We start from the raw sequence: 22,821 nt of genomic DNA, 5'->3' as shown, positions 1-22,821 counted from the left end.
ACACACACACACACACACACACACACACACACACACACACACACGGCATTTCAAAACAGATATTTTCAAGGTCATGCTACTTTTCTTTTCACTTCAGCAGGCAGTGAAAAAGACGCCATCATACTTTGTCTATAGAGGCTCATCAATCTCGGACCGAGCACACGATGCTTTCAGAAAGACTGAGGCACCATGAGGCCTTGTTGGTTATACAGGAAATATCTGGCTGGGTGGTTGAGGAATCAAAGAGGAAGCTCTGCCCTAAAACTTATTTCGCAAGAGCAATGAAAGTGCCAGGCAGCTCTCAGATGGTCCACAGCTGCATTTCTACATGTTCTGTAGTGTAACAGTTTGAAAAGCTGGCAGCTTGTTTGTGGGCCCAGATTCTGTTATTTACCAATTACTCAAATCTAATTGTGTAAACGTCAATCCAACAGAAAACTAAAAGGTAATTCTGGATCCCATGTGAAGGATGACTGGTTCACCTCTTCCTTTTTTCCTGCTGAGAAACACTGAAAAAATGTATACATCACACCTCAACTACTGTAACGTCCTTTTCAAAGCTTGTTGGAACAGAAAAATAAAAATCATTATCAAAATCTTTTCTTTTTCATTCACCGTCATACTTAACTCATTCATTTCCTCTACGTCTTTTCCCCCTCCTGCAAAGTGCTTTGTAACTTCTGCTTTGAAAAATGCTGTATGAAGAACATACTCATTCATACTTAAGGATAATTAGAAACCAAAACACAGAGCGACTCGAGTCCAACTGCAGGACAGCCTTCAATCTCTTGCTCACTAATCCGAATTCACAACCAAAGTGCTTGTTTATTCAACTGTTCAAACCCATCAAAAACACTTTTAATTGTTAATCATGTTCATATTTCAAATAATAACTCACAGCTTCAGAAAACAGATCCATGTGTTGTTTATAAGTTTTCATTTTTGAACTGAAGCCCAGTGTTAAATCATTTTTATTTCTCTCTTTCTCCCTTTGAAGAATGTAGGATCTGTTTGCTTACAGTATGAAAACGATTTCATTACTGATGGTTTATGGGCAAAGCCTGTCTGCGTTTAACACAGAGAACAGAACGCGTTATCATTTCTGTGTCGGTGCAAACTATTTCCATGCATCATAAAGCACACGACCACAACAGCTGTACGAGCTCTATTTGAGTATCATATCTGGTGGTTTTCCACACGGCTTGTCACCGATGTCAAACAGCGACCTGAACAGTCTGTTAAAGACGGAGCTGCCCTGCAGGCGTTTCACTGCTCTGCTTACTGCGCCTTGCACCTTGGCCTGTGACAAATAAAACTTTGAACTGCTGTTTAGTGGCAGCATCAATTACACCTGAAATATAAAATACAATAATACAATAATATATTGGGCAGTTTGTCCAACAATATCACCCTGTGATAATATATTACTTATTTCCCAAGCCTACTACACTGCAGGTTTACTGTCCTTCTCTACCAGTGTTAGCAGTAAGAGCAGAAATATTTCTGCAACAGATTTACAACAGCCTTTCAGTGAGTCTCTACTCACTGAAATAATTAGTAAAGTTCTTAAATCTGGACACAGCTATAAAGAAAATAGGTAACTTTTAATTTAAAAAAATTTTAAATAAAAAAACAAAAAGAAAGAAAAAAGCCAGCCGAACCATTTGCTGCGTGTCATTCTCCGACTCTCTCCCTGAACTTCCTCTCTCTCTCTACTGGTTCTATCTAATAAAGGCATAAAATGGCCAAAAAAATAACTTACAAAAGGAGTTTTCAGAATAGGTCAGAATAGAAAACAATGAGTGCAATGAGATGGGATTTAAACTGCCGCAACAAACGTCAAAAAATCGAATTTAACCCAATTAAAATCTGTCTACAAAATTTAAGAACATTTAATATTTAAGTCCATGCTGCCTGTCCTCTGTTGAACCAGCCAGAAAGAAAAGAATATGTGGGCAGTTGCACAAACGTCTCGCACGTCTTGGAAAAGAATTACAGTAAGGATCTTAACAGTCAATCCCACATCCAGTGTAAATATTGTAAATTGGTTATAATGACAGAACAGGAGTCATTTTGTCTCTGAAACTACATGGTACTAACTGACAGCCTAGACAATTAGTCAAGTGAACTTTGTTGAGACTGCACTCATACGTGCAGAAAATGTTGTAATTACACTGAATAAATCTTAACTGAACATCAACAACAAGGAGGGATTAAACTTGACTTAGGATGAGATGGTTTTGCATAATAAAAACACTTCTTTAATAAGATTTTTACTCTGTTTCGGGTGATTTCAACAGATTTCATGAAATTCTTCTTCTACTAAAGAAAAGACTGTGTATTTTTAACTCTAAAGATTCTTCATGCAATCAGCTTTTAGGCTACAGAAATTACAGCCATTGTAATTCAGCAATGTATTATTCTACTTCACTGAAAAGACCCAGCTAATGATGAAGCACCTTCATCTGACAGATACTGAAAGTGCAGATTAAATATCAGTGACTGTTTGTTCACCTGAGAGAGAACTTTATAATGAAGTTATGGGGGAGACTTTGCTGTACAGAAATAGAAAAGGAAAGAAACATCAAGTTCTAGGTTGAAAAGTCTAAAACTCCCACCCACACACACACACACACACACACACACACACACACATACACACACACACACACAACTGTAGTGCACATACAGCCAGAGCTACAGACAGATGAAGGCCCTCATATGTGGTGGTGAAGAAGACTTCACAGACTGAAGGCAGTGCTTTAAGTCAAAGAGCAGCTAGGAACAGAGCTGCACGGATCACAGAGGAATCGCTCTGCCTCCAGGATTCTTCCCATTGAGGATAAATCCTGGAGGCAACACCTCCTGAGCCGAGATAACCCTGGGAGACAAATGCAGCCAAGTGTGCGCCGAATAAACAAGAAAACTGATGAGAAACAAGAAAATTTGCAACAAAGGCTGGCTGGGACCTACAGGTGTGTAAGCACTCTGTGACGGTGGTGGCGTCGATCAGGTAGCCCTCACACAGACGACATGTGATGTGGGCGTTGATGTGACACAGCTTTATCTTCCTCGTCAGCATGTCGGGGTTCTGAGGGGAAAAAGAAGAAGAAGAAAAAAAAACAGTAAGACAAGTAGAAGCAGAGTAATATACAGGCCGTGTTAAAACAATCTGAGCAGACTCAGATATTGGAATTCAATTCAAAGTATTTACACATGAAAATATGAATGATGTCCTCATAATAACATATAACAACTAATAATAGTTTCTTTTGCAAAAGCTTCTACATTTTTTTTGTGGATATTAAATAGATATAAAAAGAATCCAAAAGACCATAAACTATTCTGTTATTTGCCTTTATTTATATGCAAACACTAAGAAGGTGCCACATTTCTCCCTCTTTATAAAATTATTGTTCAGCTACAACTTATATTGTTTCTTTTTTGACGTTATTTTAAAGGAAGGTCACAGGTTCACTGTTTGACTGGGAGACTGACATGAAGGTAGAGTTGTAACCGCGTCACCAGAAGGCTGCAGGTCTAAACTTCGCAGTGGCTTAATTGTCCCACTGAAGTGTGCAGACATCACAATGCACCACTTCCTGTTCGCTCACTGCTCTACAATTACAGCCAAAAGACTAAACTGTACGTTACGTAATGTCACAGATGTGAAAATAAAGGAGGTCAAAACCATTTCTGAAAACGTAGTGAGCAGGTTGCAACATGTCGCGGTAAAAAAAACAAATTTTAAAATCTTTAATGGTTTTTAATTATAGCTTAACTTAATATAGCCGCATTTCATCAGGGGTATTCAATTAAAACTCAAAGAGGTCCAAAATTTCCTAAAGCTAAAACTTTGGTCGGGGAGACAATAAATTGTTTGAGTAAAAGCTTGTCTTTCCATTTTCATTCCTCATGGTCAACTCCAGCAGTTGAACAACAGTCAACCAAATCATCTCACATCTTAACAACTGAACAACTTTAAAACTATCTTTTCTTTTTCTTTCCCCACTTTTTTCTCTTACGTTGTCTCTACGACGAGACTAAACTCTCAATAATTTACGGCTTATATGTCTTGGTCAGGGTCTGGACTGCGGTCCACCTACTAAGTGACCTGTGGACTAGACATCTATTATGATGATTGATTTATCGTTTCAGTAATTTGTCAAATATTCTCATGTTCCAGCCTCTTACGTTCGCAGATTTTCTCTTTTTTGCCACTGTAAACAGATATTTACGTTTGTCTGACAAAGACTGAGAAACTGCGATGGACATTTTGTCACTATTTTCTTACATTTTAAAGCTCCATATTTTCCACTTCTCCTGTGTTTTATTTGAAGTGTTGATCCATAAGAAGATATATTTGTGGTTTTAAGAACCAAAAACCCTCTCAGTGTAGTTTTACATCTCCTCTCTCAGGCTTCTCTCTGGGTCTCTAGTAACAACAGGTCGGACCTGTTTTCTGATTAAAAATTTAGCAGATTTCAGGTAAACACTCAGAGAATACAAATCCTGCAAGGTTAGATGGTGGGTCCAGGTGGGCGGGGCTTGTGGCATGGCTAAGAAAGGTGATGGCTTTGTCGTGACATCACAAAGTTACAGAGGGTCCTGACGTCATCCTGTCCTTAATATAGAACCCAAAATAAACTGCAGATTAACTGATTATTACTATAGTCGTTACCTGCAGCCCCATGTGAGTGCATCAGGCACAGACTGTCACAACCAAATATAAGATATATCCTCAATTATATGAAGGTTAATCAAACACACTGGACATTATAAACCAGTTTAACAAGTCACTTCACCTCTAAACATATATATATATATATATATATATATATGTCAGACCGCAGGCAATATCGCCATTAAACAAAAGCCACAGCAGGTACGATCCTGCCAGCAGCAGTAATATACTCATAATCACAACAAGGAATATTACTGCAGTGTTTAATGTCAGCCAGCGCAGCTTCATTGTTTCCTACGCCCCTTCTCATTGCGCTCAGGGAGCTACTTAGCTTTCACTCCTGCTTTTATGCCAAACACAGCTGCTGCATCTCCGGTGTCTTCACCCTCTGCTTCTGAGCCTCTTTGAAGAAAACTTTTAAGAGTCTATACTGCAGCACTGGTGGACTGTTTGATGCTGCCGCTTCATCACGGCTCTGCTCTCTATTCTGACTCTTACCCGAGACAAAATCACTGATAGAAGGCAGGTAGTAGTCATTTACTGTCTGCAGTGACGCCTCATTGCCAATTTCAAACCACAGGTGGAGACCGTGAGCTGTGATACAATGAGTCCTGAGCTGAACGCATACCTGCTCCATCACAGTCTGACGAGCGTGGAGAACAGGCTGCGGCAGGCAGCTCGGCTGGTGATTCATGCTTTGAAAGAGGCGCGTGATGCTGAAAGCGGTGATTTGCTTTACAGAAGCTAAAGCGTGTTGAGTAAGTGAATGACTAACTGTGATTTCAAGTCAGCGGGAGTCCACTCAGTTCTCACCGAGCTGAGCAAACACAGAAACTCAGCCCATGTGCGGAAGGTCTGTCAACAGGAGGCGGAGACTCTGTGAGGTTACAACCAAATGTGCTGATTCTGTTAACTCGGTTTCCTCCCAGTCCACTGTTGATGTTCTACAGGTCACAGATTAATACCAATTAATTCATACTGTACACACTCTAACACCTACAACTTGACAAACTCATACACTAGAGCTGCAACGATTAATCAATTAGTGGATCAACACAGAATGCAACTATTTTGATAATCAAATAATAATGTGAGTCACTTTTTTGGCGAAAATTTAAAATATTTGTTGTTTCAAACTTAACAAATGTGAGGATTTGATGCTTTTCTTTGTCACACATGACAGTAAACTGAACAGCTTTAGGTTTTGGAAGAAGAAGCTGAAGATGTCACTTTGGTCAGTGGGAAATCATAACTGTAATTCTTTTTAATGTTTTCTGGTTATTTTAAAGATGAAACGATTCATTGAAAAATAAGTTCATCATACAAATAACAGGCTCAGACACAGGTGCATTAACAGGAGACACTGACTGAAAACACAAATCAACAAGAGAGGAATCGTTCAAGTGACACTGAAAACAATGACCGGGGGCCCCAAACCCTCAGGAGCCCGGGCGACTCCAGGTTTACCTCGAGGCAACTGGTTTCTGTTTGTATGATAAATGTGAGCTTGTTATTGCTCATAATTAACTGACAGGTAAGACTTAATTGCAAATTACTTTTGTATTCACCACTAAATCGCATTATAAACTGACATGAGGAAGACTTGTGCCAAGGGCTGCAACTAAAGTATATTTTCATTATTGATTACGCTGCCAAATATATTCTAAATTAATCATCAAGTCTATGAGAATAGTGAAATTAATTGTGAAATTTTGTTTTAAAAAAATGACTGAAACCATTAATTAATTATCAAAATAGTTACAGGTTAATTTTCTGTCGATCTCGTTGCAGCTCTTCTTGTGCCCACATAGCACTTAAATGAAACGGGGCACCCCTGGGTGGTAGCAGAAGTCCAGCAGTCTCCCCTAGTCTTTCAATTAAAATTCAAGGACTTGTGTCAAGTCATAAGCAGTTAACTGTGTTTTTCAATGCGAGATTGTGTCAATAGTGAATCGAGCGCGGCGTCACTTTGACCGTATGACTCTTCTTATACGTCCTAACCGCTGCTGCAGCTGTGTCTCAGCTCATGCTCAGTGGCTCACTGATGCTCTCGTCCCCTCTCCGTCTTCATCAAGTCTCACACTCTGCTTTACTAAGGCAGTTCCTCACCATGTGGAGCCATGTTGCATTAGGCAAAACCAAAACTGAGAAAGCCGTGGTGGGTCATGGGTTATTTCTGTTCCTTGTTCATGGAATTGGCATTAACTGGAAATCACAAGTGTGCTCAGTTTCTCAGTGTGGTTTATCTAAGCTGTTTATTTTTAATAATACAAATGTGATATGAATCATTTAACATTTTACTGATATTGCACATTACACAGGTTTGTTGTGTACTGTATGTCATGAATGACTGTTCATGTGCTTGGGTGAGATTATGATGACTTCCGTTTTTTGGATGTATTTAAATCCACTCCACAAATTCTTGCATTATGGATCCGTGTGATTGGTCTGACTGACTGAGAAGAGACGCACAAAGAATGTCATCATCATTTTTACACAAATATTTTTATATACAAGATAAAAAAATACATAAAAGGAGAAAGTACTAAAATCTTTTGAGGAACCAGTGGAGGAACAAACTGATTTAGAGGTAACAGTCAGTCCTCATGGAGCTGCTGGCTGTGCCTAAAGATCTCAGGTGACTGGATGAAATCAGTGAGTATTAAAGGTCACAGATGTCCAAAAATGTCACGCTTTAAAAAGCATCACCCTCATAACCCGACACCAGACTGTTGTTTATGGCCTTTCTGTTCATCTCTGGCAGGGACAACTTTAAAAACTCAATAAGAACGTCTGAGCTGTGTTTTTAAAAAGAACTTTTCTTTTGATGACGGTGGAGGTGAACTTTAAGTATCGGCTCAGACACCCCGAGGAGACGGCTCGGCTGCCTGGCTCCGGCCGTGGTCTGACTCCAGGACTCCAAAGATATGTTTATCAGACCATTCATTAAATTTATTGGTGTTTTATTTCTACCCGTCCTTCTCTAGAAGTGACTGTCTCCGTCTCCACCATCCGTCAAATCAACTCTTCTTTAACTAGTTTGTTTTCTCTGGATTTCAGAGCAGCTTTGACACAAAAGACTCTGAGGTCAATTTTAATGTTTCAGTTTAGCTCATTTAATAATAAGATGCGATTATTATACACGTGTTCCCCACAGAGACGATACATAACCCAGGTTTCCAGTGGAGTGAACACATAGTAACTGACCACTGTCTCGCAGCCAAATGATCAGATGTGAAATTACACCCGGCTAACAGTTCAGATAATGGATGGTTGTGTCCGGTGAATAAGACACCGAGACGCCAACATCCATCATTTCGAGGCTCCAACGGGTTCTGAAAAACCACACTGATTGCTAAAACTGGACACTGAGGTAGATACAACGAAGATAAAGACACCTGATGAATGCAGATGTTATAATCTTTATCTTTGTAGATGGACGATATGCAAATATTTAATACTTTTTTATAAAATGTTTTCTTAACTCCCAGAGGATCGTGCAAGTTTTTAAATTGAAAAGCTCTGGACATTGGAGTGGTGTAGTTTCAGCTTCCATAATCAGTATTTATCAAGCTAAATTCAAACTTTTGTTTCTCTCTTATTAACTCAATTATGATTCTTAAGTAACACACTGCTATGCTACAGCATCAATATTTGGGATCCACGTAATGATAAACAGGAAATTCTTTACTGAAGTTTACCCCAAGACCATGTCTACCAGCCAAGCCCGACAGTCAGCACCAGAGAGAAACAAAACACAGTTATTGACCCATGTCCATTAAATGGCTCAAAGTGTCGGTAACTCATTTTCCTTTTGTTTTTGAGGCTGTGAAAGCACCAACAGGAACTCTGTGGGTGGTTCTTACCCCTAATACCGCCATGCGTCGACTGTGGATGGTGCAGCAGCCACGTCTCTTCCTGCGGTTGTGCGGCCGACAGCGTTAGCTCCTCATCATGAAGAGCCGCTCATTGGAGCCTAAAGAGGAGAGAGGGGAGAGTTAGTAACCTGCGTTGTAATTTAGTGGCAGCGAGGTCAGAAAGCAGGCAACAATGGCTGCCCTCAAAACCTAAATAAAGCCCCGTACATACAGTGGATATTACAAATGCTGACAACTTATAGTAATTCAGTTCAGGAACGCATTTATTTGCTTCTTCGCAAAGAGTTAGGTGAAAGATTTAATCCCATTCTCATGTCTGCCCATTAAATACGAAGCTACTGACAGCAACTGGTTTGCTTGGTCGTAACAGCTGGTCCCAAAACCTGGCAACCAGCACCCCCAGAGCTCACCAATTAACATGCTATATCTAGTTTGTTTGATCCATATCAAAACCAAAGTGGAAAAACAACTTTGTACGAACGATTCGCTGTGTTACAGGGATTATGTGTCTGACTGTTTGCCAGGCAGCCAGCACAGACTCCAGGAAGCTGCTAGTCCTGGCCAAGAAATAGCCTGTCACAAAACACCCCCATAACATTTTTACACTTACACAAATATAATTTACACAAATTTTTTGTACAAGTTAAATACACAAGATATTTAATGATTTGTGAGTTTTAGAGATGCTGGTATTTGAACTTTGGTACCTTTAGACAGAGCCATGCTAGCCTCATTATGCTAAGCTAATGCTGGCCTTTCACCAAACGACTTTTCAAGCAATTTCACCGACAAATTTCCAATGACGGAATAAAATCATGAGAGCTTTGCAAGAGTTGTGTTGTGCGCTCCTGTCATCTCGATAAAATCAAACATTTTTAATATCATCCCAAGTTTTTAGTCTTGGCTCGTGCAAATACAATCCTCTAGCACCAAACAGGAAGTGTGCATGATGGGAAATAATCTCAAAGGAATCTAGTCTTGCAAACAGTGACCCTAAAAGATCCCCTGTCTTGAATATAGACTAAAAACACTTTTTCTTTAGGTGTGAAAGGGTGTCAGACTTTAGTCTTTTATGAGTCTTTTCAAAATCCTTTGGTAGGGTTAAGCTAACTAGCTAAATCCAGCTAAATATTTACCATAAAAACAGGAAGTGATATCAGTCTTCTAATCTAACTCTCTGTAAGTGTATTTCTCAAAATGTTGAACTATTCCTTAAAATAAAAGCTTTAAATGTGGTTTGGTTTTGGTGAGTAACCTAAAGAGAGTCAAACTACAAAGGAAACAGTACTTCACTGTACCACCCACAGTGTTTGACTGACAGGCCAAATACCACAGCAATGAATCCTGGGCAAGAAAAAACAAACAGATGAGGACCTCATGTATCACCGCTTTGACACACGAGTTACACAAGTGTTCCTGAAAGTTGTGGCTGTCCTCCACAGAGGGCAACAGATTTCTGCCTCCCAGCCGGGGCAGCAGTGACGAGTCGTGCCATCACTTTGTGTGAGTCATTGGTTAATTGTAGGAGTCCGACCACTCCAGTCACGATGGGCGAGGGAATGCCAGGCGAACACCCACAACTGCTTCATCCTCCTCCAAACACATACACACAAACACACACACACACACAGTCTTTAAAGTCTCCGGTGACCACGCTAAGTTTGCCAACCTGCCTCTGTCTGCTCATCAGACCGTGAAATTAACCCAGTTAGTCGACAGAGATGAAATGTGGCAGGGGTTGCTGAGGACACACACTGTACTGCTGCCTATTAGAGCAGCCGTCACACACTGATGAGCTTCAAACAGATGTTATCGTCACATGACGCCGGGTGACTCCTCTGTGATGCAGTGGTTTATACTCGTGCGTCGGCGGGGTTGAGCTGAGGTCACTCGCTCGCACCAAGCGTGGTCAAAACAGTTGTTTTAAACTCGGGAACGTTTCCTCTTTTTGTTTGGTTTGCTCAGACAGGTGTGAGAGCACAAACCGTCTGCACTGAAAACTAAATGTTAAAAGGTTTGTAGATATGGCCAAAAAAAACCATTGTCAACACATGTTGACATCTGCTTTCAAGCTGTAACTTATGCTTGAAAAGTTCAAGATGTCAACAAGAGCAAATGTGGGATGGAAACGAGGTGAAATGAGCAGAGGCACTTTCTCTAGAGGAATTCGAATCTGTCGTGTTCGGCTAAAATTACAATGAGATGGAAAGTCAGATCGCTCCTAATGAGCTGCACTGCATGGCCAGAAATACCGTGACACCTGAACATAACACCCACGTGTGACTGTTTGGCATCTCATTCCAAAAAAAAAAATGGGCGTTAATTTGCTGCTACAACAGCCTCCACTCCTCTGCTCCAGCTGACGGTGAGTGATGAGGTGTGGCTCGCAGCTCGTCCTATAAAGGTGTTTCAGGGTGTTGAGGTCAGTTACTACACATCGAATGGAAAATTATTTCTTCATGGAACTCGATTAATCATATTGTTTATTAAATGTATAAAAATAGTTGTTTCTTTCAGTCCAAAGCCTAAAAATATTCCGTTTACTTTCAAATAGTGTGAAAGAAATACAACAAATCCTCAGATTTTAGAAGCTTTAAGAGGAATTTTTGCTTGGAAAATATCTAAAAAACAATGAATCACAAAAAATAGTTGGCAATGAATTTTCTGTCGATAAAACAACTCGATTAATAGACTAATTCTTGCAGCTGTTGTCCACACTCTTTAGGCCATGTGGTGTATCTGTGAGCCCGTGTGAATTTCATATGACTAAATGAACTAAATATTAAAACGTGACACAGTCAGTTTTACACTCTTGTTTGAACAGATGAAGAAGAACTTCATTTGGGATTTCAACCTTATTTCAGATGCCACACAGGCTTGGGCGATTTTCAAGTGGAAGTGAATACATAATTATATTATTGTACTTTATGTTTCAGGTATAAGCGATGCAGCTGAAGTTTCATTTGTCACATAAGTGGAGTAAGCAAAGTAGTGAAATGAGGGTCGGACTCGCACATGGTGGGAAATATTGCAATATTCAATATTATCGAATTTCGGCCCACGTCTAGTGCCACATGCGTAATAATTCAGCAAATTATGGTTGCGGTTTTGAGGACTTTGTAAAGACAAATTACCTTCAGACAGACTGGAGATGTTTTCTTTGCAACAGATATTTGTTCACCGTCTGTTCTCTGCAGCAGTGGTGTTTGTGCTGCTGAACCACTGCTGGATGACTGGAGGGAGAAGACTGGAGGCATCGTATATATAAAAAGATAAAACCCTGTCTTGAGTTCAGTTCAGGTCAGTTCAGTTCTTAACTGAGGCTGCTGCATTCTGGGTCATTTGAGGCTACCAGCGATATAAAAGTCAGCAAAGCAGACTACTCAGACATCTGCCATCAAAGGAAGGATGCATTCACCATCACACTGGAAAACTCCTGCTGTCAGTCAGATATTACGGACGTCCTGTTGTCTGTGTAAAGATGCAAGCAAGTGACTGTAAAGAATCAGTATCAGGTCAGCTGAGGACATTCACTACAAGTTAAACCTCACTGTAATCAGGTTTCCATCGTAATGTAGCACGAATTTCAACCCAATTTCCTGGCTGTCTGAGCGGTTTATCATCTGCTCATGTCAAGTCAGTAAACGTCACTGGCTGATAGTTAAGTTTAAAGTGGTTGCTGTGGTTTACCAGGTCACAGTGTCCGCAGCCTCCTGGAGACAAACTAGAATTGTTTATCGCTCTGCCTCTCTTCTGCTTTCTCTGCCCTGTTTAATGACTCTACACATAAACTTCAGCAGGACGTCAGATATTAATCTTGGTTGCAGCAGAGCAGACACATTTTTACCACAGCTCCAGTTTGTGATTTTTTCACTGATACTGAAATATGTATTTCAATAGAGACGAGTACAACAATTTTAATCAGGTTAAAGATGATCAAATGTTGTGATTAAAGCTCAAAATTGAGACTATATTGAAACATTTACAGAAACACATTAGGGCTGCAATTAATGATTACTGTCATTATCAATTCAAGTATTAATCTTCTTTTTTTTTGGGCTCATTTTGTCTATACAATATCAGAAAGCAGTGAAAAATGTCTACACGTTTACTCAAGACTTGATGCCTTCAAATGTCTTAAACTCAAAGAAAATTCAATTTACATTAAACAAGTTGAAGGAAACCAGCAACTGCTCACATATGGCGAGCTGCAGCTAGAGAATTTAAACTTAAAAAAGCATCCACAGAGGGACAATTTAAACATCATAACAATAATAATAATTAAGAAATTATCTTAAATGACCCAAACGAAAGATATCAAGTGAGATCAGCACATCAAAGTAAATCTGGCGTCTGATTCGTGGATGTGTTCCCACTCCGCTGGCCTCTTTGTCATGCAGTAGTGATTCACCATGAGACTGTGCAGATCATCATCCTCCCACTGAAATCTGCCGAGTGGCAACGGTTTCCCACAAACCCACAGACAGACTCATTCACATTCACACCACCAACACCTCCAGAAACCAGCCGCTCTGGTTTTATCAATCAGGTTCTACAACTGCAGAAATCTCATCGCAGCTGACGTGCATTTGTTCATGTTTTGGGTGATTAAAGCAGCAAGAAAAACAACAAGTTACATTATGTAAAGTCTGTGGAACGTAAATGTAAAGAGGATGTGACTGTAAACACACAGTGATGTTAATGCTTAGAGTCCTATGATGTAGTTCTTTAAATAGCTCCAGGAAAAACACTTTCTGAAACTTCAGATACTAGCTCTTGAAGATTTAAGTTAATGAATATTTAGAAATGATCTCAACGTCCAACATATGGCTTGATGCCATTTATTGAGGCTTAAAGAGAAGTTCTCATGGTGACATGTTTGCTGGATATCTGAGATATCTCATCACTCCCTGCTGCAGAGGTTGTAGCTTACTCATCCTCTAACCCTGTGGTTCCCAACCTGGAGCTCAGAACCCCCCCCCCCAAAGGGAGTCACAATATATGTTTTTTTTTGTTTCAAAATCACATTCCTTCTCATTAGACAAATCCAAGAAGGAAAAATGTCTCTGTTGCTGCTCAGACACTATGTCCACAGTGAGACTGTGGTAATATGACATGCAAACAAACTTGTCACCAATCGGCCAAATGCTTCAGCCTGATTTATGCCGCCTGTTCAGGAGGAGGTGCAGGTTTATGAGATTTCATCAGAGTAGATGAAAATATAAATTGGCCTATGAGGCTACCTGATCTGATCTGTTTGAGGATGTTTATTCATTCAATCATGAAAATGTTACCAAAGAGAAAAAAGATGTTTACAGACTGTCACACCAAAGAGCTTCAAGGCCTTCTGTTGGAAATCTGCATATAAAATTTAGTGGTTTTATTAAGTCACCTGCTTTTAAACATGTTCACATGCGCGCTTTAGCTAATTCAAGTTCCTTCCTTTGAGTGTTGTTTGTGCACATCAAATTAACACTACGCCTCCACAAGATACAGTTCAGCACACGCATGAGTGGGTCAGCATCAGAAATTAAGGTCAGCATCAGTTTTGGATTGTATAGTTTTCACTCCCCCAGTTACACACAAAGTGTGTGAACAATGAAGCTGACGTTGCAGTCGTCGTCTACATGCAAGAAAATATCAGCAGCACGGCTGCAAATGATGTTTCTGTGATAGAAATAAAGAGGGAGTGATTTCACATGAGACAAGATGCTAAATGGTTATGCATGGCTATGAGAGACAGTCATGTGACAGCCATGACAGAATAATATTACAGCCTGCAGTAAGTGATGTTACACAGCTGGATGATACTGGACAATGGCCTGAGTGAAGATCCTGAGGAAACTGTAAAGACAGAGGGGTTTTTCTTAACTACTGTAAGTGGCTGAGCTGAAATATAATTAAAAACAGTTTAATGAAATCCATGTTTCTCTCTTTAGATCTAATATAACTCCCAGCATTCCTTTACAAATGGTCACAACAGGCTAAAAAACAGATAAATGACATTACTGGTGCTACACTGACAAAACACTGGGAGTGATTCACAACAATTAGTTTAACCAGAGCCAATTCATATCAAAATGCATGTTTTAAATCCACTTAAAATTAATTTTACACAATTACACAGCAAAATTGTGGCTCCCGCCCACACCTGTTGAACTCGTCACTCTGGGTAGAAGCATGAGCTAAATGCTACTGCTAAATTTAAACAGTTTGAGGACTGATCTGGTTTCTGGTCCAGCTGCCTCTTTGAAAGGCAGAAACAGCAGCGCAGGTGAAACGTGACGGTTTAAATGCTCTGACTTTCTCTCGGGTTGAAAGGTTTGTCAGCGTTCGTGACCTCTGAGAGGAGAGGGAGTGTATCACATGACCTTTCTCACCAGTATGTTCCCGGTTACACCCTGCCAAGTAGCACAAATTTATACTCCACAAGAACACATTTACTGCTATTATTTCATGTGGTAAAAAAGCTGCATAAATTTATATTAACTGTGAGAAAATGGTGAATTGGGGAAAAAAAAAAAATAATGCTACAACAGGATATCAGCAAATTTAAGATCTCTTTTTAAAAAAAATATTTATCACTATATGAAGAAAAATAAGCTATTTTATGAACTGAATTGTGTCCAGAAAGTAAAATTCAGAGCACAATATCCAGTTGGCAGCATTTCAGTGCTGGACAAACTGTATCCTGTGCACTGATTGTTGTAAAAACCTCTTTGTGGCCACAATCACAAGGAGACCCAAAGCAACAGCTCAAGCCAACAAACACAACTCCAGAATCCTTGAGAAACAGGAACAGAAACGAATTTCTTGTCAACACGCCAGAGACACTGGGAAATACCAGAACTGACAGCCCTCGTTCGGCATTTCATCACTTTTTGTGGCAGCGCAGGAAGTCTGAACCAACTGCAGTGTACCTGCCAGAGCCGGTGGCAGCTGGGAGACACAGACAGAGATTTAGCAGCAGTGGCTATTGGTTTGTTGTAAATGTCAGCTTCCTTTAATAAGTAGGAAAGACCCGCAATTAATGTGCAGAAAGAAGTAGAAGCAATCCTGCACACGGCTCTGTGTACCGATGTTAACTTTTAAGACCTGATACTGATTTTCTAAACTTAGTTACCTTCATTCTGAGGCAATAAAAAATAGAAAATCAGTTTAATTTAAACCTGAATCAAATAGTATTGACTCAGAGTTGAATCACAAGCTAATCAGATCGCCACTAATTTATCTGAATCATTTTTATTGTCAGGTTGTGGAGCTAAATACACTTTGTCAAATCATGTTAGAAACACGGACACAGCCCTCGAATTCTGGATGGTTAATAAGGCTGCTGTGGTAGTCAGTGTTACTGGTTACACGGTGTACACACCAATTACATAACTCACTCACCAGCACCGCTGTCTTTTTGCATTTGTTTTCAATAAACATAAAACCCATTTGGTTCATTTTCATGTCTCAGATGTGGAAAAAAAACTAATTTGTAAACAAGTAGTTTTCAATACTTAGTCAGACGTTACAGATATAAACTCAAAGCGTCCGGTTATATATTGTGATTGGCTGGTGATCGCGGTCCCAGTCCTGCCACGTGCACAGTGCACACTCAGACAGACAGACCGGGATGGCAAAAACTTAATGGATTTTTTTTCCATGACCCGCCGGGCCACCAGTGCGACAGGATTTCTCGGGTCCGTTATCAATGTGTGTGAGAGAAAACAGGGTGAGGAGAAGGCTGAGTGACCCGATCCACTGCACACTGCACGAAACACAAAAGATCTTTTATGTCATTGTAAGTACAAAAATATTTTACTTTCATTTTCAGACAAATTAGACTATGATGGCGACTTAACAGGTACATGAGGGATAGAGCAATGTTCTCTCAGACAGATAAAATAAATAAAAAATGATAAAATGCATCACCAAATACACTTTGGTCATTAATATCCCTGGGCCAAGTAAAGTCTATGTGTGGGAGTCGAACCACGTGGTGAGAGGAGAGCTGAACAAAATGGTGAATTTGATGTCAAAGAAGGAAGCAGAAGCACCTATTTGGCAATGTTTCAGATTTAAACCCAGAGCTGAAAGGAAACCTTAAAGCTTTGATGAGTCAATCTGCAAACTGTCTGATAAAAAAGGTGGCAACATCTGGAGGCAACACTTCTAATCTACAGATGTTGAGCCGACACGTGTAACACTGGTGTTGTCCTGAGTTTACTATCCAGTGGGAAAATTTAAATACCATTGCATCCCTAACGGCTCACCTGCAAAAAAGTGAATTTACAGGCTTAAAAAACTGACTGACATCTTTCTTTATGCAGCCAAATCACTAATCCTCAATCAAACGACTCACTCCATCCTTAGACCATTGATTCGGATTGTAAAATGTGGTGTAGTGACAAGACATTGCTACTGCCACACAGCAGCCTCCCCTGCACTCACCGACTTAAAGCCAGTAATATAATGTAATTGATGCCTTCACCAAAGCAAACACACTGATACACGTCCTGAGGATTCAGCCAAGTCTGAAGATTAACAACATTTGCAGTCAATCATGAGCTGAACAACTGTCTCAGTAGCTGATAAGTACACGCACAGGCACACACACACACACACACACACACACACACACACACACACACACACACACACACACACACACACACACACACACACACACACACACACACACACACACACACACATCACAAAGAGAGCCCCTGTTGGCCTGCCTGTGGGTATTGGAGTGTTTGGCCTCCGTATAAGTTGGCTGCCAGCTGGAGCGACGGACACTGAAGGCCTGCACCAGTGGACGGAGCCAGGAGGAGAGGCCTCTGCTTGTTGTGGAGGCTTTGGCTTCACTTCAAAACACACACACACACACACACACACACACACACACACACACACACACAGACAGACACACACACAGACACACACACAGACACACACACAGACACACACACTTGCAGGCCACACACGCTTAGACTCATAACAAAAAAATGCACACAAAGTACACAAAAAAAATGGAAATGCGCTTCTTGTCCAAGTTCGCACAAAAGCGTCCACACATCCACCGTCACACACACAGTTATTGTCTCCTCTTAATTCTCTTTGATGGCCCTCAATCCTCCTGCCAGGACTCGGTGCCTGGGGAAATCAGTCAGACAATAGACGCGATCCAAAGAGAAGCAGACTGCAGCAGGCCAGGAGGCCGCGCGCGCTGCCAAGAAGCAGCAACACTTGAATAATTGAGCTTTGAGTTTAGGTTGTGAGGGCCAGCAGTGGAGTTAGTGAAGCTAATGTGTAATACGCCTCACAGGTCAGACAAAAACACAGAGAACAGGGCCCAAAGCAGAAACTTAGAGCATTTTTACATTCAAATTTGAGGTGTAAATTCAACTGAAGAGTGACGGATTAAACATCGCGTACCGGAGGAGGTCGACAGATGTGACAAAATGTTCTCCTGACGCAGTCGTGCGCTGTATGATACAGAGCTGGTAGTCAAGGCTAAAGATGTTTTTCTTCTTTGTGACTCGGAGCTAAAAGTGTTTGAGAGTGAGCAGCAGTGAGGAGGAAGATACTGAAGACAGTACATGGAGTACTTCTCCGTGTCAGCAAGTCTCTCCCAGAGGCAGCGAGCAAGAGGAGCCAAGATTCCCACGTCTGATCACACTGACAAGATACAAAGTTAAACCACCAGACGAAAAACTTTACTCCACTTTTCCAGGTAAAATTTCAGATGTGAAAATCAATCTGAAGAAACAGACAGTGGTTGGAACCAGCTGTACATAAACATTTTTTTTTTCATGTTGGTTCATCAGGGAACAAAAGAGCTGAGCTCCCCAACAGAACAAATGTGGACTGTTGTCAGACTCTGACAACACAAGAGTGGAGACGAGGATTAATCTTTAATACAACAGGATGGGTGAAGTTCAACAGGTTTGATTCCAACAGGAATAATTATTAATCTAAAGTCACTAGAGCTTCAATGATTCAACCGACAGAAAAATTATCAGCAATTATTTAGATAAAAAGTTACTAAAAAGATTAGTTGGTTAAGATAAATGCTCTGAATCGATTCACAAATGCCCAAAATGCATTTTTCACATAACAAGTTAATAAACATTATATTGATGGATCAGTGCCGCACCAAAACATGCTGCATTTTGGATGACATGACTAAATAATTAGCTTTTTAAGACAAAGGTGAACCGACCTGCATACAAATGTTAGCGGACTGGAAACTCCAACCAGCTGCGGTGAGGCAGAGAAAGTAACTCGTCCATAGTCTGTTTCATTTCATTATTTTTCATACAACACAGTAAGTTAATGCAGTTCAAATAAAAAAAAAACTCTGACACCTTCCTCTGCTTCTCCTTTTAGTTACTGATCAAGAGCAGTTAGCTGAGTTATGTTTAACTTGCATCTCAAGTCAGTGGTTTGTCCCACAGTGCTCTGTACAAAGAGCCAAAATATAGTCCCCCCCCACCCCCTCTTTCCTTGTTAATGAACTAAGAATCGATACTGAATCAAATCGTGACGCGGTGAATAGGAATCTACCGTGAGCTTTCCAAAGAGTTCCTCCACTTCTGCTTTTCTTTGCTCTGTGTTCTTTAACTAAATATCTCACTGGGTTTCAGACAAGCAGTTAGAACACTTTCACTATTTTCTGAGATTTCATAGGCGAAACTTTATTCATTAAAAACGGGGATTGTTCATTGCAGCACAATTTCAGCCCTGGATATGAGAAAATTACACAACCTGGATCACACAAAATCATTTGCAAAGCCTGCACCGGGATTACAGCACAGTGCTGAACAGGAATGTCAGGACTTGCTTTTTTTCCTTTTCTCAGTCACCTTAAGCGTTCATGCTAAGTTGTGCAGCCACTAGCTCTCCACAGTCGACATCTGTGTGATCACTGAGTTTATATCTGAAAGACGACATTACTTTTTATTGTTAAGTCTATAGATACCGCTAATTTGTTAGGTGTTTCTTCCTAATCATTCCTTTTCAGTTGAGGCATTTTGATGTGAGCAGACATAACTGTGTTAAACTCAGGCCAGGAGCAGAGTTACAGAACTCCTCTTAATGTTGATCCACACACACACAAGTTTGACCACGTCCTTCGGCCTGTGTTTCCCCGATCCACCCAAACGGGTTTGTTATGTTATTTAATAAAATCTCAAACCAATACGTCACGACTCAGTCTCTTCTTTATCAACCTGTGTGTCCATGCCAGAAGCACAAGGTCGCAGCGGTGACGCAGGCCTCCTCTGGTTTCAGCTGTCTGGTTGAGCATCTTTCTATGAAGGTCAGAATAATCCTGTTATTGATTAGAAGAATCAATAGCAGAATGTAGAGCTCCTGTTTACTGACTTTTAGGATCCAACATGATTTCCGAAAAAACAAAAAACAACAAAAAAAATCAGATACATCCAGAGATTAGACAGTGGAAAAACAACCTGTTTAAAGCCCATTCAGAATGCTTATCTCCGTGTTTAAACATGTTGTGCTGCTTGAAGTAGGATGAGACGCGTTTGCGAAAGATTTACAAGGAGCTGTGTGTATTTCCCAAGTGTGGAGATAAAACTGTGCGGACTGGTGGTGGTTTTTATCTCCAACATCTTTTGTAGTCATGTGCGGCTCCAAAAGGGATGAGCCAAATTGATCCTGTAGGGGAAGCTGGGTAAATTACAGCAGTGACACTATGTGGGTTAGTAGTTTACTGGCTCCACGGGCAGGAGACAGCGTTCATGCTAAAAGGGTTAGGGATTCCCATCGGAGCCACTCGTACGCATACACTCATGACACTGCAAGGAGCTTTGGATAAATGTTTCCACTAAATGGCATGTGCCATTAGCATGGCCAAATGGGTTTGTTGGGCAGCTCATTCCCAACTATCAAAGGCGGGCGCTATAACGGAGCGTGCGGTGGTCCTGCTGCGCAGAAAGAGACGCCAGCAGAGCCTTACGTAAGCAGACGATATCAAAGAGTAAACAGTCTTAACACCCAGAGGCTCAGGGCACACTGGCCACCCTGATAGCACAAAGACAAAAGAGATAAAGCTTCAAATAAGGAACAGAGGCTCTGAAGAAATCTGTTGAAACATGCTGGCCACTCTCTACCTCTCCCTCTCTTTCCCTGTCTGCTAGAAAATATATTGAGTGCTGGTAATTATATTGTTTTATACCAGCTTAATTAACTAAACTTCAATAATTTAATTTTTGTTTACCAACTACATTACCTTTTCAGTTGGGTTTATGTTTTAACTGTACAACCTCCACATGTTTGTTCGTCATTAATAAATCTTTTAATATCGTTGGTAGTTGAAGCTGCACTAATCAATTAAATAGCTCCAATTAACCAACTGTAAACTACCTGACCTGCACTTTACTGCAGACAGTCAAAATTCTAAATACAGTGAGGCATGAAACAGTTATAGAGCCAGACACCAGAACAAATGGAGAGTGAAATGAATGCTACGGTTACTCCATCTCTTACATGTGTAGGCAAATGTTTGCAAACACATTTACACTGCAACAACTTCATAAGGTGATAACATTTCACTACTGTCTCTAAAGCGTGTTGCTCGGGTTTTGCCGCTAGACGGTAAACTGCAGTCAGAGCGATCACTGATAGCTTATGCCTTTGCCAATATGAAGACGATATTTAATTAATGTATTCATTATTATTAGTAGTAATATTAAATTAATATTAAAATGTTGCCCCGTCATAGTTTCACGCCACCATCCCAACACATATAACCAATGCTTGCAACACTGACACTTTTCGGCTTAGCATGGTTTTAACTATCACTTTTGGTCCTAACAGGGGAAGTGAAATGGGAACTCAACGAGAAAGAGAGAACGAGAGAGAGAGAGAGCGAGAGAGAATAAGATTGTCCAACCCTAGTCTGTACTGTGCCCTTTAAAGACTCCACCTGTCAATTTAACTGCGATTAGTTCAACTCTTCTCTTTCAGTTTTCCACAGGTTGAGTTTGTGCCTCCACTGCACATAAATCCCCTTCACTTTATTCCAAACGAACAAGTATTGTCAGTGGAAACATAAAATGCATCACATCCCACAGGGACCGGGCTGTGGAACGATGTGCTACACGCCGGGTGTTTACACAGCCGATGAGACAGCTCCTGTGAACCTGCTACAAGCTGCATCTAAACTACTTCACATCAAGGAGTAAAAAGACAATATGAAGGATTATTGAGGATGTTTCCAAAGGTCAGCGTCTTGATCATGTGACTTCACAGATGTGTTAATGATAACGGCTGGGGCCCTTAATCAACCACACCTATTAGCTGCAGTAAACCCAAACTGCAAACACTGATAACATCTCATGAACTTAACCGACTTCTTCTCCGGTGGTTTAAGGCTGATTCAAATCTGATACGTGCCGTTCTCACTTTCTGTCTGTGAGAAGTAGAAAACATCACGTCCGAACGTTGTCGGGGTTTGCATGACAACTTCACCATTAAGCCTTAAGAATCATTATTACTCAGTGGTCAATTTGGCGTGCATGCAATCCACTAAACAGACAACTGATAGCAATAAACAGTCAACTTTAATTAAGTCATTAAATACAAGTAATGAGCGGTGCTGACTGCAGCTCCCGTAGTGAGGACAGACAAGGGGATAACAAGCAACGCAGCTGCAAAAGCTCAAATTATTCTGTTCACAGAAACTAAAAATTTCTTCAACTGTCAAATTATTAAATAAAGCTCTCAAGACACTACAGCTGTTCTACGAAATACAAGATGATAAAAGGCTTTATGACACCCAAGAACACTCATTATCACAGACATGAAGGCCGTCAGATAACACTGCACTTTGCAAGTAATCATTAAGATGCAGTATAGAAAAAGATGATTATGAAGTTCCTGTCTTACAATCCAGTATTTATCACGGCGTAGCAGATAGCTAACTAACAAGCAGCTCGAATTACAAATGAACCTCAGTCAACAACACCATCGACCTCTAGACAGCTGTTTGTCATGAGTGGATTAAATAAAAAGGGGTGGTCAGAAGATTGAACGCATCCGTCGTTTCCTCAAAGAAATGTCAAATATTTCCGCTCTGCTTTCAATTTGCAGCAGTAAAGCCAGGCTTTGGTGGAACAACGTAATCCTGGCTACATGTTGTCAAGATGCAAAGCAGCTCTTCTCCATCCAAGATAATCATCCTCGGGACCACCAGCAGCCGGGCCAAATGGTGCTGGGTTTTTTGTTTTTTTTTGTTTTTTT

General features: G+C 40.6%; 1 protein-coding gene across 1 annotated transcript in view; it reads right to left on the bottom strand.

The window, feature by feature from the left end:
• Window positions 1-22,821, bottom strand: part of pcgf3 (polycomb group ring finger 3) — a 57,419-nt gene that overhangs the window by 23,287 nt on the left and 11,311 nt on the right. The window contains exons 2-3 of the mRNA XM_023393579.2: window positions 8,551-8,660; window positions 2,974-3,091 (exon numbers count right to left, since the gene is read on the bottom strand). Of these exons, the coding sequence (XP_023249347.1) occupies window positions 2,974-3,091; window positions 8,551-8,565 (133 nt within the window). The 5' untranslated portion in view covers window positions 8,566-8,660. The remainder of the gene's footprint in view (window positions 1-2,973; window positions 3,092-8,550; window positions 8,661-22,821) is intronic.

The sequence above is a fragment of the Seriola lalandi genome, unplaced genomic scaffold, assembly GCF_002814215.2.
Source record: "Seriola lalandi dorsalis isolate HSWRI2012SDOR001 ecotype SW California unplaced genomic scaffold, Sedor1 jcf7180002054940, whole genome shotgun sequence".
NCBI classification, from domain to species: domain Eukaryota; kingdom Metazoa; phylum Chordata; class Actinopteri; order Carangiformes; family Carangidae; genus Seriola; species Seriola lalandi.
The sequence above is the reverse complement of the archived record's forward strand: the minus strand, read 5'-3'. Positions and strand labels throughout refer to the sequence as shown.